Source organism: Leiobunum rupestre, chromosome 7, assembly GCF_980474605.1.
Source record: "Leiobunum rupestre chromosome 7, qqLeiRupe1.1.hap1, whole genome shotgun sequence".
In the NCBI taxonomy this organism is placed as follows: domain Eukaryota; kingdom Metazoa; phylum Arthropoda; class Arachnida; order Opiliones; family Sclerosomatidae; genus Leiobunum; species Leiobunum rupestre.
The window spans coordinates 13,326,009-13,351,599 of record NC_143390.1 but is presented as its reverse complement, the minus strand read 5'-3'; the positions used below and the strand labels follow the sequence as shown (position 1 = coordinate 13,351,599).

Sequence of the window (25,591 nt, the reverse complement as noted above, 5' to 3'; positions counted from 1 at the left end):
TCGATAACGTTCTTGAACTTGAATTTCAAGTCGACGTAAAAAATAGCCCGAAACTATAAGATGGGGTTTTGTATATTTTTGTGTCGACGTACGTGACCTACATTGCTGCTCTGTGAAAGACGCGTCGGAGCTTTTGCGTCCAAAAAGAACTACTTTCGACGCATCGTAAACTTGATATTTTCAGTGTTCCAGATTTCAAGTTTTGTAATTTGCATTTTTAAGCAGCTGTTTACTGGCCCTAAGCTATTTTTTTAAAACACAATAGATTTTGATTATGAAATTAATTAATAGATTTTTTAACCGCTATTTTGCTTTTTATATATACGGAGAACGAGTTTCAATATTAACCACGCCATCTATCGGCTATAAAAAGAAGTATTTCTCAATGCATTATGGGATGGCTACTTTTATAGTGGGGTGGCGAATGAATCACTGCGCATGCGTAGACTGTACCACTGAAATGGTGTAATGATAACGCTCGCTTATTTATTTTTGTCACTACCATGAAACTAAATATTATAAGCAAAAATGAGAAATTCTTTTAATCCCAACAGTTAAAGGTCTACAGAATAATTTAAAAAAATTGAACAAATTTCGGGTAGCTCCACCTCTCAAAATTCAATTGATTCTGTGGTCTTTTAACTGCTGGAATTAAACGAATTTATAATTTTGGCTTATGTCATTTGGTTATCGAATAGCCAGAAACTGCTATAAAGAGTGCAATCTCAACCTAAAAAATGTTGATCTTTCAAACTGAAAGCCATAGCAAGCTCGAAAAAGGTCTGGAAAGGTAAATTTTTCAAGCTAATAATCCGTTATGTACTTCTGGTAATACCAGGAAACTATATAGGTATACACTTGGAATGTCTAAGGAAGATTTTTACGGCCGTGATGAAGCTCGTAGAAACGGGCGTGTCTTAAAGCTTTAAAACTCATGAGATAAACTCTCGCGCCTCGCTACCCTCATTCGACGAAAACTCGTCATTAAGCCTAGTCATGGTTATTATATTATTAGCTTATCCGATTATCTCTTTTATAACCACACAAATACCTGAAATTAGGTATCACTACACTTCTTTCGCGAAGAACATTATAATTACTTCAAAATATTAAGTACGATAACAAATTGAGGTTTTTAAATCCACTGATTTACAAGCCTTTTTTGCGCGGGAAGATCGCCTATTTGTTACCATGACGACGCATTCTTTTCGCGTCAAACCTCGAGCCAATGAATTTGAAATGTCGTGTTACGTTTTACACCTGACTTTTTCTCGACGCGCTTTCGTATCACCAATGGAACCTTAGACATTCCAAGTGTATACATGGACTAATTAGTCCATGGTGTATACCTCTATAGTTCCCTTGTAATATATATATATCTTAGAATGAAGTATTTGCTTGAAACATTTACGTTAGTATTATTGATTTTGGAGAAGGAAAATATGTGTGCTTCTGCGTAACATTTCCATAGACAAAATGTCAATGAGACCTTGTTTCACTTTCACACGGAAAAAACAATACCCAAATACTTAAAATTCTTATACTTCTTGTGCTAATAGGTGGTTTCTTTTAACTTGTTCGGGAATTTGGGAGTAGGGTATGAAGAGTAAGGCTATGACGTCATTTTACTCCGATACTGTTGTGTTGAATAGTTTGAGTCGGAGTAAAAACGTTTTTCCAAAATGGCTGGCTGTGGCCCTCGCCTTTTTAGCAGATAAATTCTGGCTAGCAGAGGACCAAATCCGTTTTACTCCTTTACACCTTCTTTTCAGAAGGAGTAAAAAGAGTAGCCCTAATACTCCGGAACAGGCGAATAAAACCTTTTTAGGGTAATAATAATAATAATAATAATAATAATAATAATCAGCTAGGCTAATAACCAAGGCACCACGTTAGGCCTAATCATCAAGCGACTTTTGAAGCCATTAATTCAGGTGGCCGGGTTACAACGCGTAAGAGGGTGGTGGCAAGCCCTGCATGCCACGCGAGCCAACAGCTCCCTACACTAACTATTAATTACCGAATTGTTGGAGTGGGAGTAAAAACGGTTTTCCAAAATGGCTGCCGGTGGCCTTTTAAGCAGATAAATTCTGGTTAGCAAACGACATAATAAGATTTACTCCTTTACACCTCCTTTTCAGAAGGAGTAAAAAGAGTATCCCTAATAATTCCGGACAAGCGAGTAGTTTATGGGGCGGAGTAATTAGCATGCCCGAAACAAGCGAATTAAACGTTTTCCGATAAAAAAGAGTACACTTTTAGTTCGAGAACAGGCCGAGGAACAGGCGAAAAGAAACCACCTTGAATTGTGGGCAGAAATCTTACTTAAAATTATAATTTCTTAATGCAACCGAAAAATTAGTTAAGAAATGATCAGCACCAACTACAAATATAATTTTCAAACAAGTCGGTCTTAATGTAAAAAAGTACGTTCAATTAAATTTGAAAATCACCCAAAATCACTAAAATGTGAACAATGCCGGCGATATGATATTTCTGACGTCGGCGGCGGCGGACACAGTACGTGAAATCAATACACACAAATCCCCAAGGGATTGTGTGTAAAGAACGACTATAAAACTTTGGTTACTGTACCAATGATCTTAAAGAAATAATGAAGTTAGTTAAGTATTGCGTTACGTCTAGTTACTTTGTATTTTATATATTGTCAAGTATCGGGATTGAGTATGGTTAACTAGTTGTGTAATATAATCATTAATTATATCGAAGCTGCATTGCTACAGTCAAGCAGTTCTTCCTTTAAAGTGTATAGAGGATACGTGGATGATTATTTGGTTATAACCGATAATAATTTTTTTAAAAATTCCAAATTTTGTTAAAAATACATTTATTGAAATAAATCCGGCAATAAAATTTACTCTTGAATTAGAAAAAGATAGTAAACTGGCTTTTTAAGACGTTTTAGTTCAACGGAACGAGTTCAATGTTTTGTTTCAGAGTTTTAGGCCCATAAAAAAAAATATTTTTCATTGGTTTTTTAACGGTGAAGCTATAAACACAATAGCAAATACTAAAAGTTAATTATTGTACTAGCAGAAGTGTGCTAAATCTTACAATGATTTTATTAATGCCAAGTTTCATTATTTAAAAGAAATGGTCAGAAAGTTTGTAAATAAGCAACTTGTACGAGGTGAATGCCAATTCAAAGTATTTTCCCAGATGGATGCTGGGATAGGGCTTCTTATTTTGGAAAGCGCACAAGAGCGAAATACCGGTGTTCAGGAAACGGAATGGTTTTTTACTGTTGAAGACACGGAATGGTTCTTGTTAGTGTTGAATACGCGAAATGGTACTTGCGAATGCTTGCAATTGCTTCCTTTTAGTAATCATTTGTTTTTTAATGGTGAAACGATAGTGACTATAACTGATGTCATTAATAAGTTCTACAATAGATAAAGTTTTTTTAAAGAATTGATATACATTTTAATTACTTAGAATTGAAGTTAGAAATGCAAATTTCTGTTTAATTAAAAACGTTACAAAAATTGTTCAAAATGGCCAACTTCGGTTCTAATACAGGTACGAGCTCGTCGTACAAACGGTTCTCGAACTCTATCAAAGATTTTAACTGTGTTGCGAATAGTTTCGAAGCCAACAAATATGCGTTGTCGCAGGTCGTCAACGTCCCGAACTTCAGTCTTGTAAATTAAGTCTTCAAGATAGCCCCAGAGGAAAAAGTCGCGTGGGTTTAAATTCTGGAGATCTTGCTGGCCACAAACTGGTCCACCACGACCTATCCACCTTAATGGAAAAGTCGCGTCAAGATGAGCTCTTACGTTGCGACTAAAATGGGGGGAGCTCCATCGTGCAGAAACCACATGCACCTTCTCGTTTCTAATGGCATGTCTTCAAGTAGCTTGGGTAAATTATCTTGCAGAAATTGTCAGTATGCCTGCCTACTAGGCGCAGGCCTATGGTCCCCCATCAACAGAAGGCCCCCACCAACGGCAATTTTTTTTAGTGTAGTGAAGAATCAGTGGACTTTTAGTGTTTCACTGGTTTTGCAGTTAAAATTTCACTCACTGATGAGATCAATAGATTTTTCAATGATTCAGTTTAAGATAAAAACATATCAGGGTTGTTGCTTGTCATTTGAAAAATTATTATTCTCGTGACATAAGCTGTGCTTTCCTTACATAGCCCCCCCCCCCCATCTTAGTGCCTAGGGCCCCACTTTCAATAAATGCGGCAATGCCTAGGTGGAAGAAAAAAAAGAACCAACTAAATGGTGACCAACAATACCACACCAAGCATTTAGGCTAAACTGCACTTGATGAAATCTAACACTAGTCGCGTGGGGTTAACTGGACTCCACTGGTGAGTGTTGTGTAAGTTGAATCATAGACGAAGAACGGGTTATACCATCACGGGAAAAATTGGCGTAATTGTCTGTTAACAGAATACTCGAGAACTGATGGTCACGACCTACTTTGTCAACAAACCACTGAGAAAAGTCAACATGTCTTGGATAGTCTGCGTTGTTCGGAGTTTGAACCTTTTGAAGGTGTTCAGGGTGAAATTGATGACCATGCAAAATTCGCCAAACCGTAACATGATTTACACCCAATTGTCTCTCAACTTGCCAGGTTCTTGTTCCAGGATCGTTTTAGACAATGGTAAGAACCTAAAGTAATTATTATTTAAATCCACTTTGGTAAAGTAGTTTACTTAACAAAAATGTAAGACGAATCATATCGAATAACATGTCTTAATCAAAAACTAGTTGAAGGAAATTTGATGTAAGTACCTGTTCCTCAAGGTCTTCTGGTACGTTTTGCACTCTCTCACGAGTTTGTCCTGCTTGAATTGGTCCGTGTTCTCTCAAGCAGCTGTCAACAGCGGCAAATGTGCGGAGATCTAGTAACGGTCTTTAACTCGATTCTTTGAAATAATTGAACTTTGCATTAATACAATCATTGTAGGACTTAGCACACTTCTGCTAATTCAATAATGAACTTTTGGAATATGTTATTGTGTTTATCACTTCACCGTTAAAAACAAATGAATAATAAATGGAAACAATTGGGCTCAAGGCAGAATACCGAACTTCACATTACGGGCTATTTCGTTGTTTTGGGGCCGGTTTTGTGGGCCTAGAACTCTATAAAGCATTAATAATAATCAGCTAGCTAGCTAATATGACATTTTTGACTCATTAAAACCCAAAGAACACGCCTTAAATTTATGACATACCTCTTGTATATGAAATAGTATGTCAGTAATGCGATTTTGTGTATATACTTACAATTTTTTATTGTTTTAATTTATTCATGCAAACAATAAAAGTGTTTTTAATATTAGTTTAATATCACAAGCATGAAGTTCCACACGATTTTTTTTACTTACGTTAGCAGACGATTTTTTGAAATACAAATCAATAGGTATGAAATAAAAAGCATTCGCGTTCACAATTTCAACTTGGGAAAATAGTGGACAAGATATTTGGTCCTTAAATATATTTATATCTCGATGGGAAACCAATATCACGGTTTGGCTGATTTGTTTTAAACAAGAGGGATCTGCAAAGAAACATGTTATGAGTAACATCAGCGGTATACGAAGATCAGGAAACTATATGTGCCACGAATGCGTCTTGAGAAATGGGCAAGATTTGAACCTGGCGCGTTTTTACAAATTGATTTTCTGGCTCGCTGGCTGCCGAAGCTAAGAAGCCGCGCCGCCGAAAGAAATTGCACGAAGGACACTCAGTCGGAAAATTGATTTACCACTAAGTTACCAGAAGCCGAATGTTTAAGAAAACCCCGATTAGTTCCCACACTGAAGATCGTGGTGAATCTGTCACGTTCTTCATGTTCAATTTCCGCGTAAAATCACGAATCTACATGGTTAAAAAGAGCACAAAAGTGAAGTGAATTCGAGACAATGCTTAACGCCAAATCGGTGCCGAGTTTAGCTTGCCACATCACGCCTGTTTCAAAGATAGTCATCAAAGCCACCATAGTTTTTCTTAGCCATTGCTCCTAAACGTTTGAGTCAATTGTTAGTAGTGTCACGACTCTTCTTCTTCTTGTAGAAGAGTCGTGGGAGTGTTTTTCAAAGTACACGCCATTAAAATCGCACATTTTGTTGTTTAAAATTCTAAACTAGTAGTTAAAAATCTTCTGACACTAATCTTGTTATCCAAATTTACAAACTTAAAGTTATATTCTATTCTATTCAAATTAACTTTAATTATAGTGGCTACAACGCCGCAATAAGAGGACGCAGCCTAGTTCTTTATAACCGTTTCACAATTGCAACCATGCGAGGAGCTCAACCAATTTTAGGTCACGTGACATGTTTTTCGCCTCATTTTTTAGCAGACGAGTGACAATGGCGACCGTTAAGAGATCCAAAAGGCTAATGAAACTGGACAAGAAAAATGAAAATTTATCGGGTAAGGCTGTAAAATATTTTATAAATTTACTGTTTATTGCAACGCAATTCGTTTTTCAACAAAATTTTGCCCTTTTTCTTAAAATCCAACGATAATCTAATGTTTTTAACTCACTGTTCTGCTACGTCGACTGCTATGGCGCCCTTTTTACACCTACGGGATTTGTGGGGGCTTACAAGGAAACCTTTCTACGACCCTTTAGGCTTAGCTAACGAAAAATTATCAGTTTTATGTGCAGACGACTATTTTACGAGTACAAACATCCAAATCGACGTTACTTATATTCAATTCCTGTGTGTAATAAATGTGAAATAATGTTAAGCAAAGAAGGTTTTTGTTCGTATAAGGAATTTCCTTTCATTATATTTTAATGGTTTGAGGGTTGAACCTAGCTTAATTTGCTCCATGATGTTGTTTGATAGGATTTTTATTTTGTACTTGATATTCTGTAAACTTTACTTAAATATGTCCAATAGTTAAGGAACCAAAAAAATGTGCCTTGTAAATGTTTTATGGTAGTACTTTTTTCTTGAAAAATATTTGTGATTAATGGTTGGTATTGTTGTAAAAAATTCCTATTATGAGTTCAAAACAACTTGGAACTACTAAGGGTGACCTGTTTGTAAAATTTCAGGAACAGGGAAAATTACACGTAAATCTCGCTCTGGAATGAGTAGGGCGAGTCGTAGTGATTTAAGTTCAGTTCCTCTATTGGATATGTTAGCCGAAGTCGCCTCAGCAACTCTTCAAAATGATCCAGCTTTCCACGCGAGAAAAAGAGCCGCAGCTGCGGCTGCCAAGAAGGCAAAATTGTTGGAGGCTAGAAACAAAACGGCGTTAACCGCTAGCGAGAAGCTCATGCTTCAAGCCGAGCTCCTCAATCTTGATCAAATTCGGGTGCTTTCTGACAAAATGCTATTGCAAATGTTTGCCGAAATGAAAAGCGACGAAATTCGGCGCCAATATTCTTATAAGTGTTATTTGGTGCCTGATAAATGTTCTGCAATGTTTAAGAGCTTTGGAAATGAAGCTAAAGCCAGGTTGCAAATGAAGTCCCATCTCCTTACACACATAGCGGAGCTATTGGCAGAAGCCAATGGTTAGTTTTCATTAAATGAAAGAAAGGAGGCCACTTCGTATATTAAAATTCTTATGTTTGTTTATCAGTTTCAACAAGAAGCCACAAAGTTAAATTTATGGCAGAACCTTTACAGGCTAGGATGAAAAGACTTCAAGGTTGATTTTTACGGTTTATGCTTGTGATTAGAATTATATTTGGTGTTTGTTTAGCTACTACGCGAGGACAATACAATTAACATTTGTGACATTTTATACTTTATTTTAACTTTGTGCAGAGAGTTTGCTAAAAGGAAAACGAAAAAGTTCAATAGCTTTGACACCTCCATCTACCACCACTACTCCTAAAAGAGCGACTGCAAATAAATCCAAAGATAAAAAGGACGAATCAGGCAAAACTAAAGTTTCAAAAACCAAAAAATCTCCAGCTGTTGAAAAAACAACCAAAAATGTCAAGAAAGAAACAACTAAAGTGTAGGTTTAAAAGGAGAAAATATTTTATTTATATTTTATGTATTATAAACTTTCTAACTAATTCGCAGGTCTGAAAAGTCAAAAAATTTAAATACAGAATATATATTGCCTTTTATTATAAAATCTGAGCCCACTGATGATGAGGAAAGTGAGCCTGATACTGAAGAATCTGAGTCCGATGATGATGAGAATCAAACTGATGATGATGACGTAGTAGAGGAAGAACAAGAAATATTTGAAGAAATTGAAGTGGATGAAAATGTTGATAACATGACTACGACGAACATGTTGGTTAATATTATACAGTTTTATTACTTTTTTCTTTGGATTTAATATTTATATGAATTTAGAATTATTGCTGGAGCTGCTTTGGAAGATGGAGGAGAACGGGAAGATGATTCAATTCGACACGTAATAGATACCTTGGAACAACCAGGCCACGACCATAAATATACTTCAGTATTGGGCAAAAAGAGAGGCATTGAAACAGTTCACTTTGAATATTGTGTCTCATCTGATGAAGAAGAGGCTAATCCGAAGAAAGATGCGGAGCCTCCTAATAAAACAAGGGGAATTATGTACGAAAACCCTCAACTGATTGTTGCAACTCCCTCATTTCCTTTTGTATACGTTCCACTACTTCCAAATATCGCTCAGATTACTGAAGTGAAAGAAAACAAACCAACTTCAAATCAAAAAAGTAAATTTTTTTATAGGTTGCTATTTAGACACTATCTAATTCAATTTATTTAAACATTTTAAGGATCATCTGCAACTGACAGTAGTGGAATGCTAAGAGTGTTAGATTCAACGTCTGAGAAACCTGTTCAAAAGAAAAAGCAAACTAGAGTTCGCAAAATGCACAAAATTATTGTGCCTGAGGAGATGGAACCCATTTCCGATGAAGCCCCTGAAGATCCTAACATAGTCGCAATGAGACTTTATCAAAATAAAATGGAAGAATTAGAAAAGCAAAGAGCTCTGGCTACAATTGATCAGATTGATGAAGACCCCCAAGGGATGTATGCAACAAATGAAGATGGCACTATTATACATTTGAATGGCTACCAAGAAGTGGTAGAGGCCAGTATTTCCGCAGAAACTATTACTCCCGATATCTCTTGCCTACCACCTCCGTTGACAAAATTTATGCCCCCAGATGGAGTGGAAGAGTCTGAAAGGGTAAAATCAAATAAAACTCATTTCTTGTTATTGGCTAAGAGTGCTATAACTACAATTATTCTTTTCAGAAATTGGCGTTAAAATACATAAGATTGTTAAGGACCAGACGTAAGGAAGAAAGGGGTGCTCTCGTATGCAAAATTTGTCAAAACAGAACTTTTACGGCCCAAGCCACGTTGATGTATCATTACCGTAGCCACGCTGGAATTAAACCATTTATATGCAGCATTTGCGGAGCCACTTTCACCAGGCAACACAGCTTGAACTACCACATGCTGATTCATAACAACAAAAGCCGGTTTGTTTGCGAAGATTGTGGACGTAATTTTCGTCACCCGAGTCATTACAAAGAACATCTTCGAAGACATACTGGAGAAACTCCTTATGAATGCACCGATTGTGGATTACGGTAAACATTTTCAACCTTAACTTTATTTGGTGCGTCTCTAAATATATTACTCTGTAGATTCAAAACAAGAAACACTTATAAAAGGCATTTGAAAACTCGTCACGGCAAAATTTTAACAGCACAGGGTATAGTGACCCTGTCTCTGGAGGAATTCTACAAAGTCCGTACGAACCCCCGTAGGAAAAGTGGAGCGAATTCGCCTTCTAAGCAAATGCCTATCATTTTCAATAACAGCAGCGCCATGAAAAAAGACCAAGAAACTCAATGGCCTGAATCAATGGCTACTTGTTTGGAACCTGAAGTTCATTTTCAAGAAATTGAGATCAGGTCATATTTGGAATCCCCTCCAGAGGCGGTAGCTTTTCAAGTCATAAATGAGCTTTCCAATGACTGAGAATCTACTTTTGTTATTTGTTTCTTATTTGATATCTTTTTTTAAATATACAAAACATAATTTTTCAATATAGGTGGTTAAACAGAAGCCTGAAAGTAACCGGTAGTTTGTGTTATATTAAAAAACATCTCCTTTTTGGAAGTAAAAATGTTACTTCAACGCAACCCCTTTTCCACTGGAAAAATTAAAATAGTTTTTTGAGAGTAAGGTACAATTGTATATATATAAATATTCAACAAAAGATTTTCTCATACTGTACAGAATTTACCTGTTAAATATTGTCAATGTTTATGCCTATTTTTTCAATTGCTCCTGTTTCTACCAAAATAGAATACAGGAAATCCTCATTTCTTTTTTGCGATATTTTTAAGTGCATTTAGTATTTTTGTTCTATTTCAGTACAGTTAAAAAAAAACTTAGAGTAGAATTATGGAAATCTGTACAGATAAAATGTTAGGATATCAAATTGTTACATCCATTAGAGCCCAATAACTACTATTTTTTTCTGCATTTGCAACTTATTAACCCTTTTCTCCAGGTTTAAGATAAAATTTCATTAATTTATTTAACCTTAAAAAGAAGCCAAATTCTGCTAGTAAAAAATTATTTACCCAAAAGTTTAATTTTCCAGTAGGCACTTTTTATTTTTCTATACACAAAAGATGATTATTAAATCATCAAAATATTTAAATTTCATTACCAAGAGTGAAATAAAAGTTATGATTGTAGTCTTTAAAAAAAAAGGCCAGTAGTCCATTTACTTTAGCTTTTTTCTCTTTAACATTATCTTATATTAATACATTTTTGTACATGTACACTACTAATATTGGTAGACACTGTCAATTAAAAATGTGTAAAACGAACTATAAAAAAATGTAAATTATGGCAGGGTTACAGTTTGACATGATTTAAATAAGTACATGTACAGAAATTTATACAAAACCATAGGGAAAGTAATCTAGTGGTTCTAAATAAGTTAACGGGGAAAAATCGTTGGTGATTTAATTGTACTCTTAACATTTAAAATATCTGACTTTTTATTTGTATATCTCATCACGCTTAAGTGAGTTCTCTAAAAACAGATCTATAAAATTCCAAATTCGTGCCTAAAGCTATATTATAAAGCTTTTCGAACCATTCGCTTTGATTATCCAATCATTTTAAAAGCTATAAATAAATATGTTCCTCTTTATACAAGATTGTTAGAACCACTAGTGTGTCGCGCAATTATTTGCTTTATAAAATTATTCCAGGACTCCTCGGATTATATACAAATATATGTTTAAAATAGGCCTAGCTTGTAATCAACTTGTTTTGAGCACCCCTCTCAAATCATCAGGCAATGTTTCAATGATGCCAGCCATATGCCCTTGGAGTTTTTCCACCGTAGACTCTGAAACTGGCAACTCTTCTCTGGACGCAGCTGCCAATTTATCTTTCAACCTCAAAACCAGATCAACAACTTCAACTTCTTCCTTGCCTCTCACCCAGTGAACTAAATCTGCATCTGACATGGCTTCCAGATGAAGAGCTTGTAGTTTCTGTGAAACTTCTTCGTAGCGAGCATTGAACCAACCAGCAAAATTGGTGCAACGGAAGAACTGACGATACAGACCAGCCCAGTCGCCTTTGATGCCTGTTGTTAACTGAGGTCCAGATTGTTCCAATGTTTTTAGAAAGTCATCTTGATTGAACGGTTTTGGAATTGGTGTTCCTCTATTGAAACAAAAAAAATAATCATAATCATCTTACAAGGAAGGTAAAAAGATTCGGTATATAAATTAATACTCTTACTTATAGGGAGATATATTTCTTTGCAGAGGCATCAAGCTAGCCATATATCGTTCAAGAGGAATGATGAAGCTCTGAGTAAGTTCTAAGAGATACCTTCTCAATAGAACATTTTGAACTTCGAGAGGTCGTTTGTTTTGTACTCCTTTCAATAGTTTCTTTAGTACCACTTTGTCTTTATGAAGAAAAGGTTTATAACAGGTGTAAAGTCCTGGCTTCGAGTCTAAAGTTTTAATACTTTCAGCCCTTTTTATTTTATGCTTATTTCCTGATGGAATTGATGTAGGATTAGAATTGCTTCCAAAAACTACTGAAGAATCATTGAGTCGTATAATGTGGGGCCAGTGATTTAGAGTCTTTGTAAAAAAAGGATTAGTCACTCCTAATATGACAGAAGGTGGTGCTTGAGCTTTGGTCGTATATTCCTTGAATTCACTATCGTGAATCGTGAAGAAAGGTCTATAGTCAGCGCAAAATTTTAAAGGCCATATTGTGCTCAATAAAGCCTGGACTATCATTGAGCACACTTGCGGTGATGTTGCCATTACTACTATTGGTTCAGCTGTCAAAACTAATTCCCAAAGCAACTGAATATGTGAGAGAACTGGGACGAAACAACCAAACAAATCAATATCGTGTAGGGCTTGCAATACAGTCGGGGCAGTTATCACAGATCTATTTATAGATGGTTGCGAGGGTGTGAAAGAACCAGTGGGAGAAGAGCCACCTGGTCTATCAAGACGACTAGGTATCCTCACCTAAAAATATTAACAAATGGATGATTCTCAATACATTACTTAATTAGTTCGCCTAAATATTCAAACCTGAAAAACAATTCCAACAATTGGAAGATTCAACGTAGTGCCAGGTTTAGGGGATGGCCAACGATCCATATTTTGGCAAGCAGCCTCTATGCTAGGTTCACCATGCTCAAAATACTGCGGTGCCAATATATCCATGATTTCAGTGAAGAGATTGAAGAAAGGAAGCTTGGTCAAAAGCACAACCGATTTTTGGAAATAGCCTCGTCGGATACTACGATCTTTGACTTGGCGAAAATAAACATAACCAAACAGATATTCGGAGTCCACTTGCAAGGCAATTTGACAAGACCTGTTATACTCCCGATGAGCTTTAAGCAAACCCAGTCTGTGCACAGCTGTTTTGCACTGACGCACGCGGAAGTGGAACTGAGTGTCTCCCATGCATCCTGAGTTAGAATCTGGAAATGCTAGATAGCAAATGCTCGTCTTTTCTTTCTCTGTAAGACGGATGTGGGAGGGGTAGACATACTCCAATGCCTGACCAAGTTCTAGATCGAAAGTCACAACACAAATTCCGTATACCCACTGGAAAAATCGGTCCCAAGGTAAAATGGAAGCTTCTGTCAAATCAACACTAGTTGCCCTAAGCCTTGGTTTTGATTCCATAATTATTTAGAAATTGTAGTTATTTTAATAATTTATACTATTTGACTAAAGCACCTTATTTTAACATTCGAAAAAATACTTATCCGCATCATTTTAAGGAAAAATGAAGGGTTTCGCTCTCCAATGTATAGGAAAATATTAACAACGGAGGAAATAACAAATTCCTTCAATTAATACGGAGAAATACTACAATATCTGGGATTAATCATACTAAAGTATCAATTGTGTTTGTCCTTTATCCAATGACTTTTTAATACTGAAGCCTGCAGCATAGCCTATACTACTATTTTTACAATTCCCAAGAAATTTCTACGCTACCCTGCAGATTCGATTCGAAGAAAGAAATACTCGAGAAAGTCCTTGAAAACAGCACTCAATAAGAAAATGTAAGTTAACTAAAAAATATTATATCGATAATTAAATTTAAAATTATTTCAAAAGTATGGCTTTTATTACTTATCTTTCATACAATTTAAGGTAAATCATTTAGGGTACATGAAACCAATCTAAACTTAAAGCTTATAGGCCTTGGATTTTGGTTTTTGTTTGACATTGTCAGTCATTGATGTTTTTGGCAGCTTATTTTGGCTTAGGGAAATCGTTTTCGTGCGTTTAAGTAGATCATGGCAAGACTTAAGTTTTTTTTACTTGTAGGTGGTAAAAGGAAGCTAAAACTATAAGGGAAATAGGCAGAAAATGTCTTCGGTTTGGAAACGATTGCAGAGAGTTAATAAACATGCTGCCAAGTTTCAGTTCGTAGCTTCATATCAAGAACTGATTGTCGAAGGATCTAAAAAATGGTTGTGTAACAAATTTCTAATAAAAACATTAAATTAGTACAAATTTTTATCACTTATTCAAGGCAACCAAACAAATTAAGCGTAGTGTGGACCCGAAGAAGCAGAAGATATTGCACTCCGGCAAGACCATGGGAACCGGCTTTGAGAAATCCACTTAGAGGCATGCTTGTATGGACTGTTCCCGAAAATGTTGAAGTTACCGTTACTCTTTTCAAAGATCAACGGACCAATATTTTTGAGGATAAAGAATGGACTTTTGTCATAGAAAATGTTAATTAATTTCTATAATAGAACTTTTTTTTTCTCGTGTAGCTATGAAACTTACATTTGTTGTGTATTGAATAAAGGTATCGACATCTGGGAAAAGGCAGCAGGTAGCTGTGGGCACAATTAATATGGCTCAGTATGCCAGCATCGAACCAACTCAAAATGAAGTTCGTCTTAAATTAAAACCTAGCTCAAAGAAAGTGACTGAAGCCACCTTAACATTCACGCTTTCGTGTGTATTTTTGAAAGAAGGAAAAGCAACGTGAGTTTCTGAATAATTACAATGTGTGTTTTAATGTTTGCCATTTTATTTTTATTTAGTTTATTTGAAAAAAATATTTTGGAATTTTCTGAATGACTTAAATTCTTAATAGAAAATAAAAAGAAAATTTCGAATTAAACGTTATAAGATAATTTGTTGAAAATTCACATGTGAAAAAGTTTAAACTAATTAGTTTTATAATATTAATAAAGGGATGAAGATATGCAAAGTATTGCGAGTTTGTTAAGTTTGGCGGCCCCAATAGACCATGATGTTGGAAATTTAGACGACTTTGATGATGACGCGGCTCCTGACCCACAGAAAGAAAAAGCTCAAGCTGAAATATCCCAGTTGGCATCTCAATTTGCGTTACTAGCAAGTGGAAAAAGTGATAGTGAGAAAGATATACCTAGTGAAACAAGTACGCTTAAAAGTTCTTTGTTTGTCGCTGCTGCATTCCATTTTAACAATATTTTTAACGTTTAGATAAATTGCCACCCGATATTGATGCAAACTTTCTTAAATGTGCACGAACGAGTGAAGAAGCTGCAGTTCAAAAAGACATTGAAATTTCAACCGGAATTACCTCCATTACTCAAACAACATCAACGGAAAATAGTAACACTAGTGAAGATTTGCTAAGCTGGTGCAAGAATGTTACTAAAGGGTATCGTGGGATTAAAGTGACAAATATGACAACTTCTTGGCGTAATGGACTAGCATTTTGCGCCATTATCCATAATTTTCATCCAGAACTAATATCATACGACACCTTGTCACCCCATGATATTAAAGGAAATTGTAAAATGGTTGGATTAACTTTATAATTTATGCCTCAAAGGTAGAAAATATTGATTTATCTTTTCAATTACAGGCTTTCGACGCTGCTGCGACTTTAGGCATTCCAAAAGTTATAGAACCAGCTGACATGGTGATTCTTGCGGTTCCGGATAAGCTGGCCGTCATGACTTATCTCTACCAATTAAAAATGCATTTTACGGGTCAAAAAGTCAAAGTGAAGCACATTGGTAGGAGAAGTGGCGAATCGACTTATGTCCTTGAACAGCAAGATTCTGTTGGTTCTGGTAGTCGCCGTAACAGCAACCAGCAAGAAGAGGACGTGGTTGATAATGCCAAAGAAATAATCAGGAAATTAGAGACTGAATCCATAGCAATTCCTAACTCCGAAAGCAAAAAGACTCCTAAAGAAAAGGGCTCCCTCGATTCGGAACAGAAAGAGATTAACAAACCTAATGAGACTGAAAATTTTGATAGTTCCTATAAAGAGAAAAAGTTTTATTTCGTTAATCAAGGAGTAAGCAAAATAGCTCTTCAATCTCTTTCACAAATAGTAACTCTGTGGTTTTGTTTTATTAAATTGCAGCGTTCGAATTCAACTGATTTTGACAATAGGTGTAAAGAAGAATCGGTGCCCCAGTCTCACAAAGATAACATTTCCTCAACCTTCTCTAAGCTTGAGAAACCCCTGAACGAGATACGCGGTCGCTTACCCAAGTTTCTTAACTCAAGGAAGGTTAAAAGTGTCAACCAAAGCTCTCCCATGTCCAGAAGCCAATCGGCCGATAGTTATTGCAATAAAGAACGTGATACTGAACAAAATACAAGTGTTCCTGAGAAAAAGGTTGGTGAATATTAACTGAATAACATTTAATATTTATTAACTTTTAACCTTAAAGGAAAAGAAAATTGAAGAAAAACCGAAGCTAATGACCCGCAAGCAATTAATGAATCCATTTGATTCTGACGGGGAAGAGGAAGAAAATTTGATGGGCTCACCCATGTCTCTTTCACCTGATCCTGTTACTAATCGAGAATTAGCTCCGAAAGACGTTACTGACGATTTTATTCTCGATCTTTCCCCAACAAGGATAGGCAAAACTCAATCGTTGAATAGTCAAGATGATTTGACCGGAAAAAAAGATGGTAAACTCGAACGTGAAGATAAGCTAAGGGAGACTGCAAAATTATTGATAGAAGAAGCCAAAAGGGGTAATTTCCATGTTTTGAGAGAGCTTAAACTCGCAAGTAATTCCAGTAGCCGTGGAGGCCTAAAATCATCTAGGAGCAACCATTCATCCCTCAATAATAATCCTGTAGTAAACAACAATGCCTTTAACAGTAAATCATTAGGTAACTACCTGCATTTTGTTTCATTTGGTGTCCATTAGTAATTTGTAGTTGTCTGGTTGCAATTTCACAGTTATTTTGTGAGCTGATTGGTTTTATTTAAATAAATTAAAATTACACAATCAGTATTTTAAAGAAATTAGTCAACAATTGCTAATGGACACCATTAGATAATTAGTTATAGATTAAATTGTTAATACATTATTAGTAGTTTTATTTGGTTGTAGTTTACTTTTTTTCAGTTTTTTGTTTGCAGTAGATTTTTGCCTGAATTTTGTTTTCTATTATTTTGTTCCAAATTTGTTTTTGTTCTGCTTTCCATCCGTCATTGTTATAATACGCAGCTGGTGGATCACTTGGTGTTTCGTTCTACCAATTCACTAAGCCAAATTTAGGTGAGCTGGAAATAAACAGCTTTTTAAGTGGCTTAAAAATATAATTGGGGCTGGTTTTTGTCATTTTGCTTTTTTTACTTCTAAATATATTTAATAAATGTTTAGGTTACATATTTTCATAATGGATTTTATTATCTAGAAAATGAAAATAGTGGAGGGACTATGAATAACTCTCGCAGTTCTTCGGCTTCTCCAAATCGCGAAGGCAAACTTTCTGATTCTCAAAAGAATGGCAATTCTACGAATATTAATCTCACGACACCCGATAGGGTAATTTTTAAATTGTGATGTGTATATTTTGAAGATTTTTAAATATCATTTTTACCGACCCGTAGGAAAATGCCAATACCACAATAAAAAACGAGAGAAGCTCCTTTTTTGACGAGTCTCGTAGCTATCTCGAAGATGAGGATGAGATTGATATTGACAGTGAAAGAACCGCTTTGGAGTTGGAGCAAGAGAGGATAACGAAAGAAGCCGCTGTTTTAGAAGCTAAGATAAAACTCGTGATGGCCAGTGAGAAAAGAGGTAAATTTTTTTGTGAGCTAATTTTTGAAGTTTTTCATCTATATGAAGTGGATTAGTTTAATGGCGGGCGCAAAAAAATATGATATTGCTTTGTTCAGTTAATCAGCTTAATTTACTGATTAATGGGGACCAATGAAGATTTTACTTTATTATTTAAAACAATTTTCTAAGCTAGATAACTTGGATAAGTCAGGCATATAAAAAATATCGTAAAAATTTTGGGATTTAAATAATATTGTAAAAAGTCAGGGATTTTCTTAGTCAACAAACTTTGCATCGCAGAGAAAATGAAGTCTCTTCTCTTGCGCGCTCATGGCTGGCACCTTTTCTCGAGAGAGGAGAGAGATGATCTCAGTGTTTTCTTATTAAATATAATTCATTTTGTGATATTTGAAAACATGAAATGATGAAAATTATCAAGAATATTACCAAAAAGGTCAGGGATATTGGCAAAAATTGATCAGGGATAACCTGGATAAGTCAGTGATTTGAAATCCGAAAATTTCGTACAAACCCTGGTTATATAACGTACATAGCTAAGCGATCTTATTTATTACATTGATTTGCCATAACAGTACGAAATCTGTATCAGTATTAATTGCACTATCAGTAAAGAAAGAGCAGTATAAATTCAAACCTCAAAATATGAAAAAAATATTGTTTTAAATGTTTCTCTACAGAAAGGAGGAATAGTGAGAATGAAGAAGATGAAGAGGACGAACCAAACAGCGCACTTTGTGACGATCTCATGCAGCAGTGGTTTGTGCTAGTAAATAAAAGAAATGCTTTGATTCAACGAGAAAATGAGCTAAATATTATGTAAGTATTCTTTTCTCTTGTTTTTATGGTTCGTATTTTGTCCGTTTTGAATTTCCCGGCGGTTTGTTGCTATACTTTTCAGACTTAGTTGTATTTAATGCCCCTAGATGTCACCTAAAATATAAGTCCTAGTCGGTTGTATGTTTTTGTAGCTAGATGGCGCGAGGGGTCTTACTTTAATAGGCAAAGGCCATATCTTTTACGAACCTTGGGCAAACATTTAAGGCGGAGTATGCACTAAAAATCTAAAGAAGCACCAGGGCTGGACATAAGGAATTTTTTTTTAGTATTCAGCCTGACTAGTGAGCCTCCAAATCTGAATTTATTTTAGTAGTCACTGACTAGTGGGTATAAAAACAAGAAAGACAGCCAACATTTTGCTTAACCCATCAGAATTAAAATAGGAATTTATTATCACTTGACTTACATAATATTTTTTTTATTTAGGTAAATTTTTCACTAGTCAATTTGACTAGTGAGCCCCCAGATTTCAATTAATTTTAGTAGTTAAATGCTGTGACTAGTGCCTTATGTCCAACCCTGTTTAGCACCCACCGAAAATTTAACAAAACGAAGTCGGGCGCCATTAAAGGGGAATTATTTTATCTTTGATCAAATTACGATCGAGAGCAAACGTACGACAACGATTATGACAAGTAGGCAGACCTTCGTTAATAACTTTGGTCCCATTGACGGTCAATCATGCTTGGCTGATTTAAATCAAGGAAATTTTCATCATTGTTTTAAATAACGCAATGTATTTAAATGGAGGAAATCCGAGGAATAAAAAATGACAAAAATAGGGAGCTGACAGTTCTACGTCACACGACGTCACCCATGCTTTTTCCTATTGATAAAAATTCTACCAAACATGGCAGCCACAGCCAAAGCTACGGAGTGTTAGTTATACATAGAAAAACTTAGCAAACTTAACTATTAAATAATAATTAAATTTAATTAAAATTTAATTTAATTCAAGATTATATACAGTATAAGAGCCATTAATTGTATAAAAATCATTAAATTAAATAGGGAACTAACACTCCCTAGCTTTGGCTGTAGCCGCCAAGTTGGGTAGTTTTTTTTCAATAGGAAAAGCACCGGTGACGTCGTGTGACGTGGAACTGTTAGCTCCCGATAAAATCCAAAAAATCCGATTTAAATTAAAAAAAATCGTATGATTTTATTTTTATTAAAATAATCAAAGAAGTGCCAACCCCGCGGCTAAAGTAGGAACTAAATCACGTAACAAGCGCCAATTAACCCTAGCTGTTGTTAAACCGGGCGGCATAAATGCGAAATTCGTTGATCCACAATAAACATGAAGTTCATATTCCGTTTCGAGCTAAACTTTCGGTAGAAGTTAGTTTAATCCCAAAAACGGACAATACCCTTCGCTCCAATTTCCGCGTGACAGAGGCGTCCTTACCTCTCAACTTTTAACTAGAAACGTCGAAGGTGGTCGCGCCGTGTCGCTATCCGAAGAAAAGGACTCCTCCAGAAATTGAAACCCGCCACGAGGGAAAGGTGTTCTTTTCTATCGAGATTCATCGGCACGTGAAATTAGTTTCCGCGACACCCGCGCGCCCTGGTGCCGATTCGCTCCCTCCCGCCTCCAATCCGACGAATAAAACGCTCGGCTGCCCTCCACGACCCCTGTCGGCCGCAAAACGAATTATCATTCTTTTGAAATTCCAGGCGTGACATTATACTTGCGTGCCGAGTATTAACGCTTGGCGAAATCAATTGTGTGTTCATCCCCACCCCTCTCGTTATTATTATTCGCTAGTTCCGGGCCTGTCCCCCCTCCCGCTGATGCGTGGGTGGTCTCTCAATGTCCCATCCAAACAAGAGTGTCGCTTTTTACGATCCAACTAGGCTCGTATGTAGGTTACGTTACCTCCCAAAAAAATTATATTCTTTTATATTTGAAATTAATGGTTTAAAATTAGATGTTGTCCTAAGTACCGCTACAACTACTGACTACTTATGGTAAATTGTGTTACTTTTATTTTATTCAAAATACGAACCCTTAACATCGTCGTAGTTAACTTGTACATCTTATTTTGGAGAAACCATTATTTTCACAATTTCTATTTATTTCTCCATGTTTTTTATTTGCATTGATTCCTCATAATGTTTTTCTGTTTTCCATTGATTTCTCAATTTTTTCATTCCATTGATTTCTAATTTTTATCTCATTTCCATAAATTTTTTATAATTTTTCTGATTTCCATTAAATTTTGACAATTAGTTTCTAATTTCCATGGATTCCGTAGAATTTTATTTTTGATTTACATTGATTCTTTACAATTTTATTTTTGATTTTCATTGCTTCCTTACAATTTTATTTTTATTTCCATTGATTCCGTACAATTTTATTTTTGATTTTAATTGATTCCGTACAGTTTTATTTTTGATTTCCATTAATTCCTTACAATTTAATTTTGATTTCCATTTATTCCTTACAATTTTATTTTGGATTTCCCCTTACAATTTTATTTTTGGTTGCCATTGATTCCGCACAATTTTATTTTTAATTTTAATTGATTCCGCACAATTTTATTTCTAATTTCCATTGATTCCGCACAATTTTATTTCTTTCCATTGATTCCGTACAATTTTATTTTTGATTTCCATTTATTCTTCACGATTAGCTTTTTCAGTGAGCATAGAGCCAACTCGAAAAGTTCACTGTGTAGACGAAATTTGATTAACTTCTCACGTTGGCTCTACCTAAACTGAAAGGGATTTTTTTAATTATTTGTATTGGTTTATCGCAATCGCGCTTACAATATCTCATTATGGACATGTAATTAGTAGTATCATAAGAATAAGTATGACATTTACTTTTGTCTCAATGCTAATTTCCGCACTACCTTTTTTCGACACTCACAACCAAACTAAGTAGTCGTATATTTACGCAATATGGGGCTCTGTGCTGAACGAAACTTTGATTGCGTATCGACTGAAAATCATCTCGGTACTAATTTTTGCTAATTTTCATACTTATTTGAATTGTTTACTTATGTTAGTAGTATTTCTTACGCCTTGGTTATATTTCGGCACTAGGGGTCTCGGTGCTGAACTAAATCTTGATTGCGCATCGACTGAAAAACAGGTTTATGATCATTTTTGCTTATTTTCATCCTTATTGGTATTATGTTACTTATGGTAGTAGTATATTTACTTATTTTGACACTTGGGGTCTCTGCTGAGAACTAAACCTTTATTGCGCATTAACCGTGAAAATCAGTTTGTTGATTTTTTTTGTAAATGACATACTTATTGTTATGTTTACTTATGGTACTTATAGTAACATAATTTTTGTCTTGGCAGAGAGCAAGAAAGGCAATTGGCGAAAAAACTCGAAATGCTCAAACAGGAACTCGGAGTCATGCTGTCCATTGAAGGTAAGAAAAAACATTAATTTCGCCCCATAATTGACGCCTCAATTTTTTTGTTTAATCCTAAAAAACTGGCGTCAAACGTTTTAATTTCCTTTTCTTTAATCTGAAACGAAAACATCTTTAAGAGGCAAACCGGCCGATGCTTGTAGGGATCTCGATATTTTGTATAAAAACTCTAAACGAAACCGTGGTCTTCTAACTTCAATTTAAAACTATTTAACTCGGGAAGGTAGCTTATGAAGAAGAAGAAAACGCTCTTTCATTGAGAGATGGTGAAAAGGACACGACTGGTAGCGAGGGGGTGCGTTTCATCCTAGGCGTAAAAGCGTGACGTTATTGTGGCGCAAACCTCGGATTCCTTATTACGGCCGTAGAATAAATAAAGGTTCCGCGGATTAAGCTTCCCCCGTAACGGGAGTCCCCGCTAATAGCTTCTCCCCGTCGACGAGAGAGGGCGTTGCTAGTGGGAGGATGGCGAGGGCGCGCGCCGAGTTGAAAGGCTCGTAATCCCCTACAATGACGCTCCTCCGCAGTAACGAGGGGGCTGACAGGGGGGGCGCGAGAGTCGGAGAGAGCCTCGCGGGGATGTTTAGTTTTTGGCGGCTCTTTACTTGGATGGCAAGAGTTGAGCGTGCTTTTCGCCTACTTCCTCCGTAGTCCGCTGGACGGGTGAAGTTTGTACCCGCCGCTGCCGGAGCGGGACGCCATCTAGCGGGCGTCGTAGTTTGCCATTAGCGCCGGCACGCGTTTTTCCTCTTTTTAGTCGGCGCTGCTAATCCTCGTCGATATTTCCCAGGAGACATTGCAACCCCGGAAAGGGCCGATGATGGAACGGACGGACGGGGGGGGGGGGTAACTCGCCTTTTTAAGATGCCAATCAACTTATCATTTCAGTTTTTCGTCCTATATCTTGGGAGATATTTTTCAGTCAACTTTTTACAACTCCCCAAAGTGTTCCTGCGCTTATAGAATTCTATAAGAAAACCGTATTAAGATGAAGAGATCTTTATAACTTTTAAAACTACCCGAGAACGGTATATCGTTTGGCACTAAAATAGTTGATTTTATAAAATGTCTTTACGCTTGTCCAGCTTGTTGAAATGTTGCCCTGGAATAGTTCAGGCAATGCCTAAGAATGAGTTCATAAGGTCTTTAGTGGGAGAGAAAACGGATCCACAGCTGAAGCGGGGAGGCAACATTTCAACAAGATGGCCAAGGTTATTTTATAAAAAGAACTATTGAATACATTAGGTATATTTTATCTATTAACGTCTTGCCATAGACTATATAAGCTATCGCTACATAGACTGGCGTCTCCGCGTCGTAGAAAGGTTGATAATTTAACACCTAGCGCCACGTTGTATCCACGGCAGGAACTAAATGAGTTGCACTTTTCTGCCATCTATCTTTGGTTTATAGAACTTGAAATGGGTGATTATAGCTACAGCTGATATAGTCTTTGTAACCATCCTACCGGCAGCGATTTTTTTAACGAAAATTTCCTTCCGCGACTACTTGATGGCGCTGATGCTTTTCTCCGCAGAACACGCTAGTCTATGTAGCGATAGCTTAGATAGTCTTTGGTCTTGCTTCACCACAAAAGTTCAAGTTTAAATTTAGGAACTCTAAATTTAAAATGTAGACCTTTTTCATTTAAACGTGGTCTTTTGGTGACTGCTAGGTCATATATTTTGGAACTTCCTACAGCAGGCAGTAAGGCATCAAGTTAAAAACATAAATAATAACTAAGCTTGAGTAATTTAATAAACCATAAGTATGTCACTGGGATTAATTGATTTATAAGTATGGCACAAGGATTAATTTATTTATAAGTATGTCACAAGGATTATTTTATTTATAAGTATGTCACAAGGATTATTTTATTTATAAGTATGTCACAAGGATTAATTTATTTATAAGTATGTCACAAGGATTAATTTATTCATAAGTATGTCACAAGGATTAATTTATTCATAAGTATGTCACAAGGATTAATTTATTCATAAGTATGTCACAAGGATTAATTTATTCATAAGTATGTCACAAGGATTAATTTATTCATAAGTATGTCACAAGGATTAATTTATTCATAAGTATGTCACAAGGATTAATTTATTCATAAGTATGTCACAAGGATTAATTTATTCATAAGTATGTCACAAGGATTAATTTATTCATAAGTATGTCACAAGGATTAATTTATTCATAAGTATGTCACAAGGATTATGTTATTCATAAGTATGTCACAAGGATTATGTTATTCATAAGTATGTCACAAGGATTATGTTATTCATAAGTATGTCACAAGGATTATGTTATTCATAAGTATGTCACAGGGATTAATTGATTTATAAGTCATAAGTATGAAGGTAAAATTTATAAAAATAAGTGCAAAAATACAAAATTTCCCCAGCCGGTAAAACGATAAGCAGACTACAAAATACCAAAATATGAAACCGGTTTGCGAAGTAGGAAAAATGTTGCAAAATATTTCTTTTGGGTATAAAATCTCCAAACACAAATAGAAGAGTATAACGATTTTTCAACTAAAAGTTTTAAAAACTAAATTTATTTTAAATTAATATTGAAAATATGCAAAATGTGTATAATTAAGTATGTTTCAATATCCATTCATCAAATATTTTATTATAATATTTGGGGAAATAATAGGTTATGATCACACTTATCCCCTGATCACACTTATCCCCTGATCACACTTATCCCCTGATCACACTTATCCCCTGATCACACTTACCCCCTGATCACACTTACCCCCATTGACCATAATTGAAAATTTTCTCTGATTAAAATTCATGCTTGAGGCATTATCATAATCCATGAGACTATTGTATTTAAGTGTTGCCATATTGTCGAAATTTTTATTTTAACTTTCGTTCTGCTAATTGAAACTGAAGACCACTTAAATTGTTAGACGATATTATATTGAAAGAATCCTATTTTGAAAATTGTTATACTTACTTGGCACTGATGAAATGGATAAGTAAAAAAATTGCATTGGCCATATAGCAATCACACTTGTAGTTCTTATACGCCTAGAACAAGTCTGGTTCACACGGTCACGAATCTGTTGTTTGGGTGTGAACCAGGTTTTAGTTAGTTCAACTATTCGGTTGCGGCGAAATATTTGATGTGATGGCATCCCATAGTTCCAGTAATATCCTATGATTGTCTAATGACAATATAATATCAAAATATCATTTTTCTATCTTGTATTTTCTATAGTATTATCAAGTTGGTTTGTAAACCAACTTAGGAAGAAAAAATAACTCCAACAGTAAACCGTTGCGCTAAAATATATCCTATGAAATTATTATCTATATTTTAATCATAGAAAATATAGAAGAGGAATAGCAACGATTTATCGAGGTACTTTAAGTCTATGACTTCCGGTTGGGTTATGACTTAAGCCTCGTCATTATATATTAACCGGAAGTGGCGGCTTCAAAGAAAACTCGTAGGATGCTTTTCCGTATTACACCAAAATGACCCCGTAAAGTATCGCCCCCTATCGTAGCCGAAGCGCGAAATGTTTTAATTTTATCACCCGTCGAGATTTCTCAGTTTAACCGGCGAAGATAAGTACTCTTAACTCTTTCAAAAATACTTAAAACTACTACAATATCTGTTGATATAAATATAAAAAGATGCGTACCTTATATTATTTTAACTTATTTTTTTTCAATTGAAAAGACATGGATTATAATTTACAAATAAAATTTGACGCTAAGCCTCGGTCGTAAAATGATGGACGTGATAAATAGATCGA

General features: G+C 35.5%; 3 protein-coding genes across 8 annotated transcripts in view; 2 read left to right on the top strand and 1 right to left on the bottom strand.

Annotated features, from left to right (window-relative positions):
• Window positions 1-6,317: 6,317 nt before the first annotated feature.
• Window positions 6,318-10,792, top strand: LOC149934747 (uncharacterized). The gene is made up of 9 exons (XM_090153301.1): window positions 6,318-6,418; window positions 7,053-7,517; window positions 7,586-7,654; window positions 7,774-7,969; window positions 8,038-8,256; window positions 8,320-8,669; window positions 8,733-9,151; window positions 9,220-9,560; window positions 9,618-10,792. The coding sequence occupies exons 1-9, from the start codon at window positions 6,319-6,321 to the stop codon at window positions 9,952-9,954; spliced, it is 2,496 nt and encodes an 831-aa protein (XP_090009427.1). The 5' UTR covers window position 6,318; the 3' UTR covers window positions 9,955-10,792.
• On the bottom strand, window positions 10,568-13,449 carry LOC149934746 (protein DENND6B). Its single transcript, XM_090153302.1, has 3 exons — window positions 12,570-13,449; window positions 11,749-12,503; window positions 10,568-11,670 (listed from the first exon to the last, which is right to left on the bottom strand). The coding sequence occupies exons 1-3, from the start codon at window positions 13,173-13,175 to the stop codon at window positions 11,259-11,261; spliced, it is 1,773 nt and encodes a 590-aa protein (XP_090009428.1). The 5' UTR covers window positions 13,176-13,449; the 3' UTR covers window positions 10,568-11,258.
• A 14-nt stretch (window positions 13,450-13,463) lies between these two features.
• Window positions 13,464-25,591, top strand: part of Ehbp1 (Eps15 homology domain containing protein-binding protein 1) — a 44,434-nt gene continuing 32,306 nt past the window's right edge. For 2 of the 6 annotated variants that reach the window (XR_016472221.1, XM_090153296.1), the window contains exons 1-14: window positions 13,464-13,561; window positions 13,830-13,975; window positions 14,038-14,245; window positions 14,323-14,504; window positions 14,717-14,925; window positions 14,991-15,313; window positions 15,379-15,819; window positions 15,889-16,146; window positions 16,202-16,655; window positions 16,997-17,047; window positions 17,187-17,317; window positions 17,383-17,575; window positions 18,256-18,394; window positions 21,734-21,807. Coding sequence is in view for 5 of the 6 variants with exons in the window: in XM_090153296.1 (XP_090009422.1) it covers window positions 13,872-13,975; window positions 14,038-14,245; window positions 14,323-14,504; window positions 14,717-14,925; window positions 14,991-15,313; window positions 15,379-15,819; window positions 15,889-16,146; window positions 16,202-16,655; window positions 16,997-17,047; window positions 17,187-17,317; window positions 17,383-17,575; window positions 18,256-18,394; window positions 21,734-21,807 (2,767 nt within the window). In the remaining variant the exon portion in view is untranslated. Of the gene's footprint in view, window positions 13,562-13,676; window positions 13,730-13,829; window positions 13,976-14,037; window positions 14,246-14,322; window positions 14,505-14,716; window positions 14,926-14,990; window positions 15,314-15,378; window positions 15,820-15,888; window positions 16,147-16,201; window positions 16,656-16,996; window positions 17,048-17,186; window positions 17,318-17,382; window positions 17,576-18,255; window positions 18,399-21,733; window positions 21,808-25,591 lie in introns of those variants that run through there. The other 4 variants (XM_090153297.1, XM_090153298.1, XM_090153299.1 and 1 more) reach the window with 4 other exon arrangements.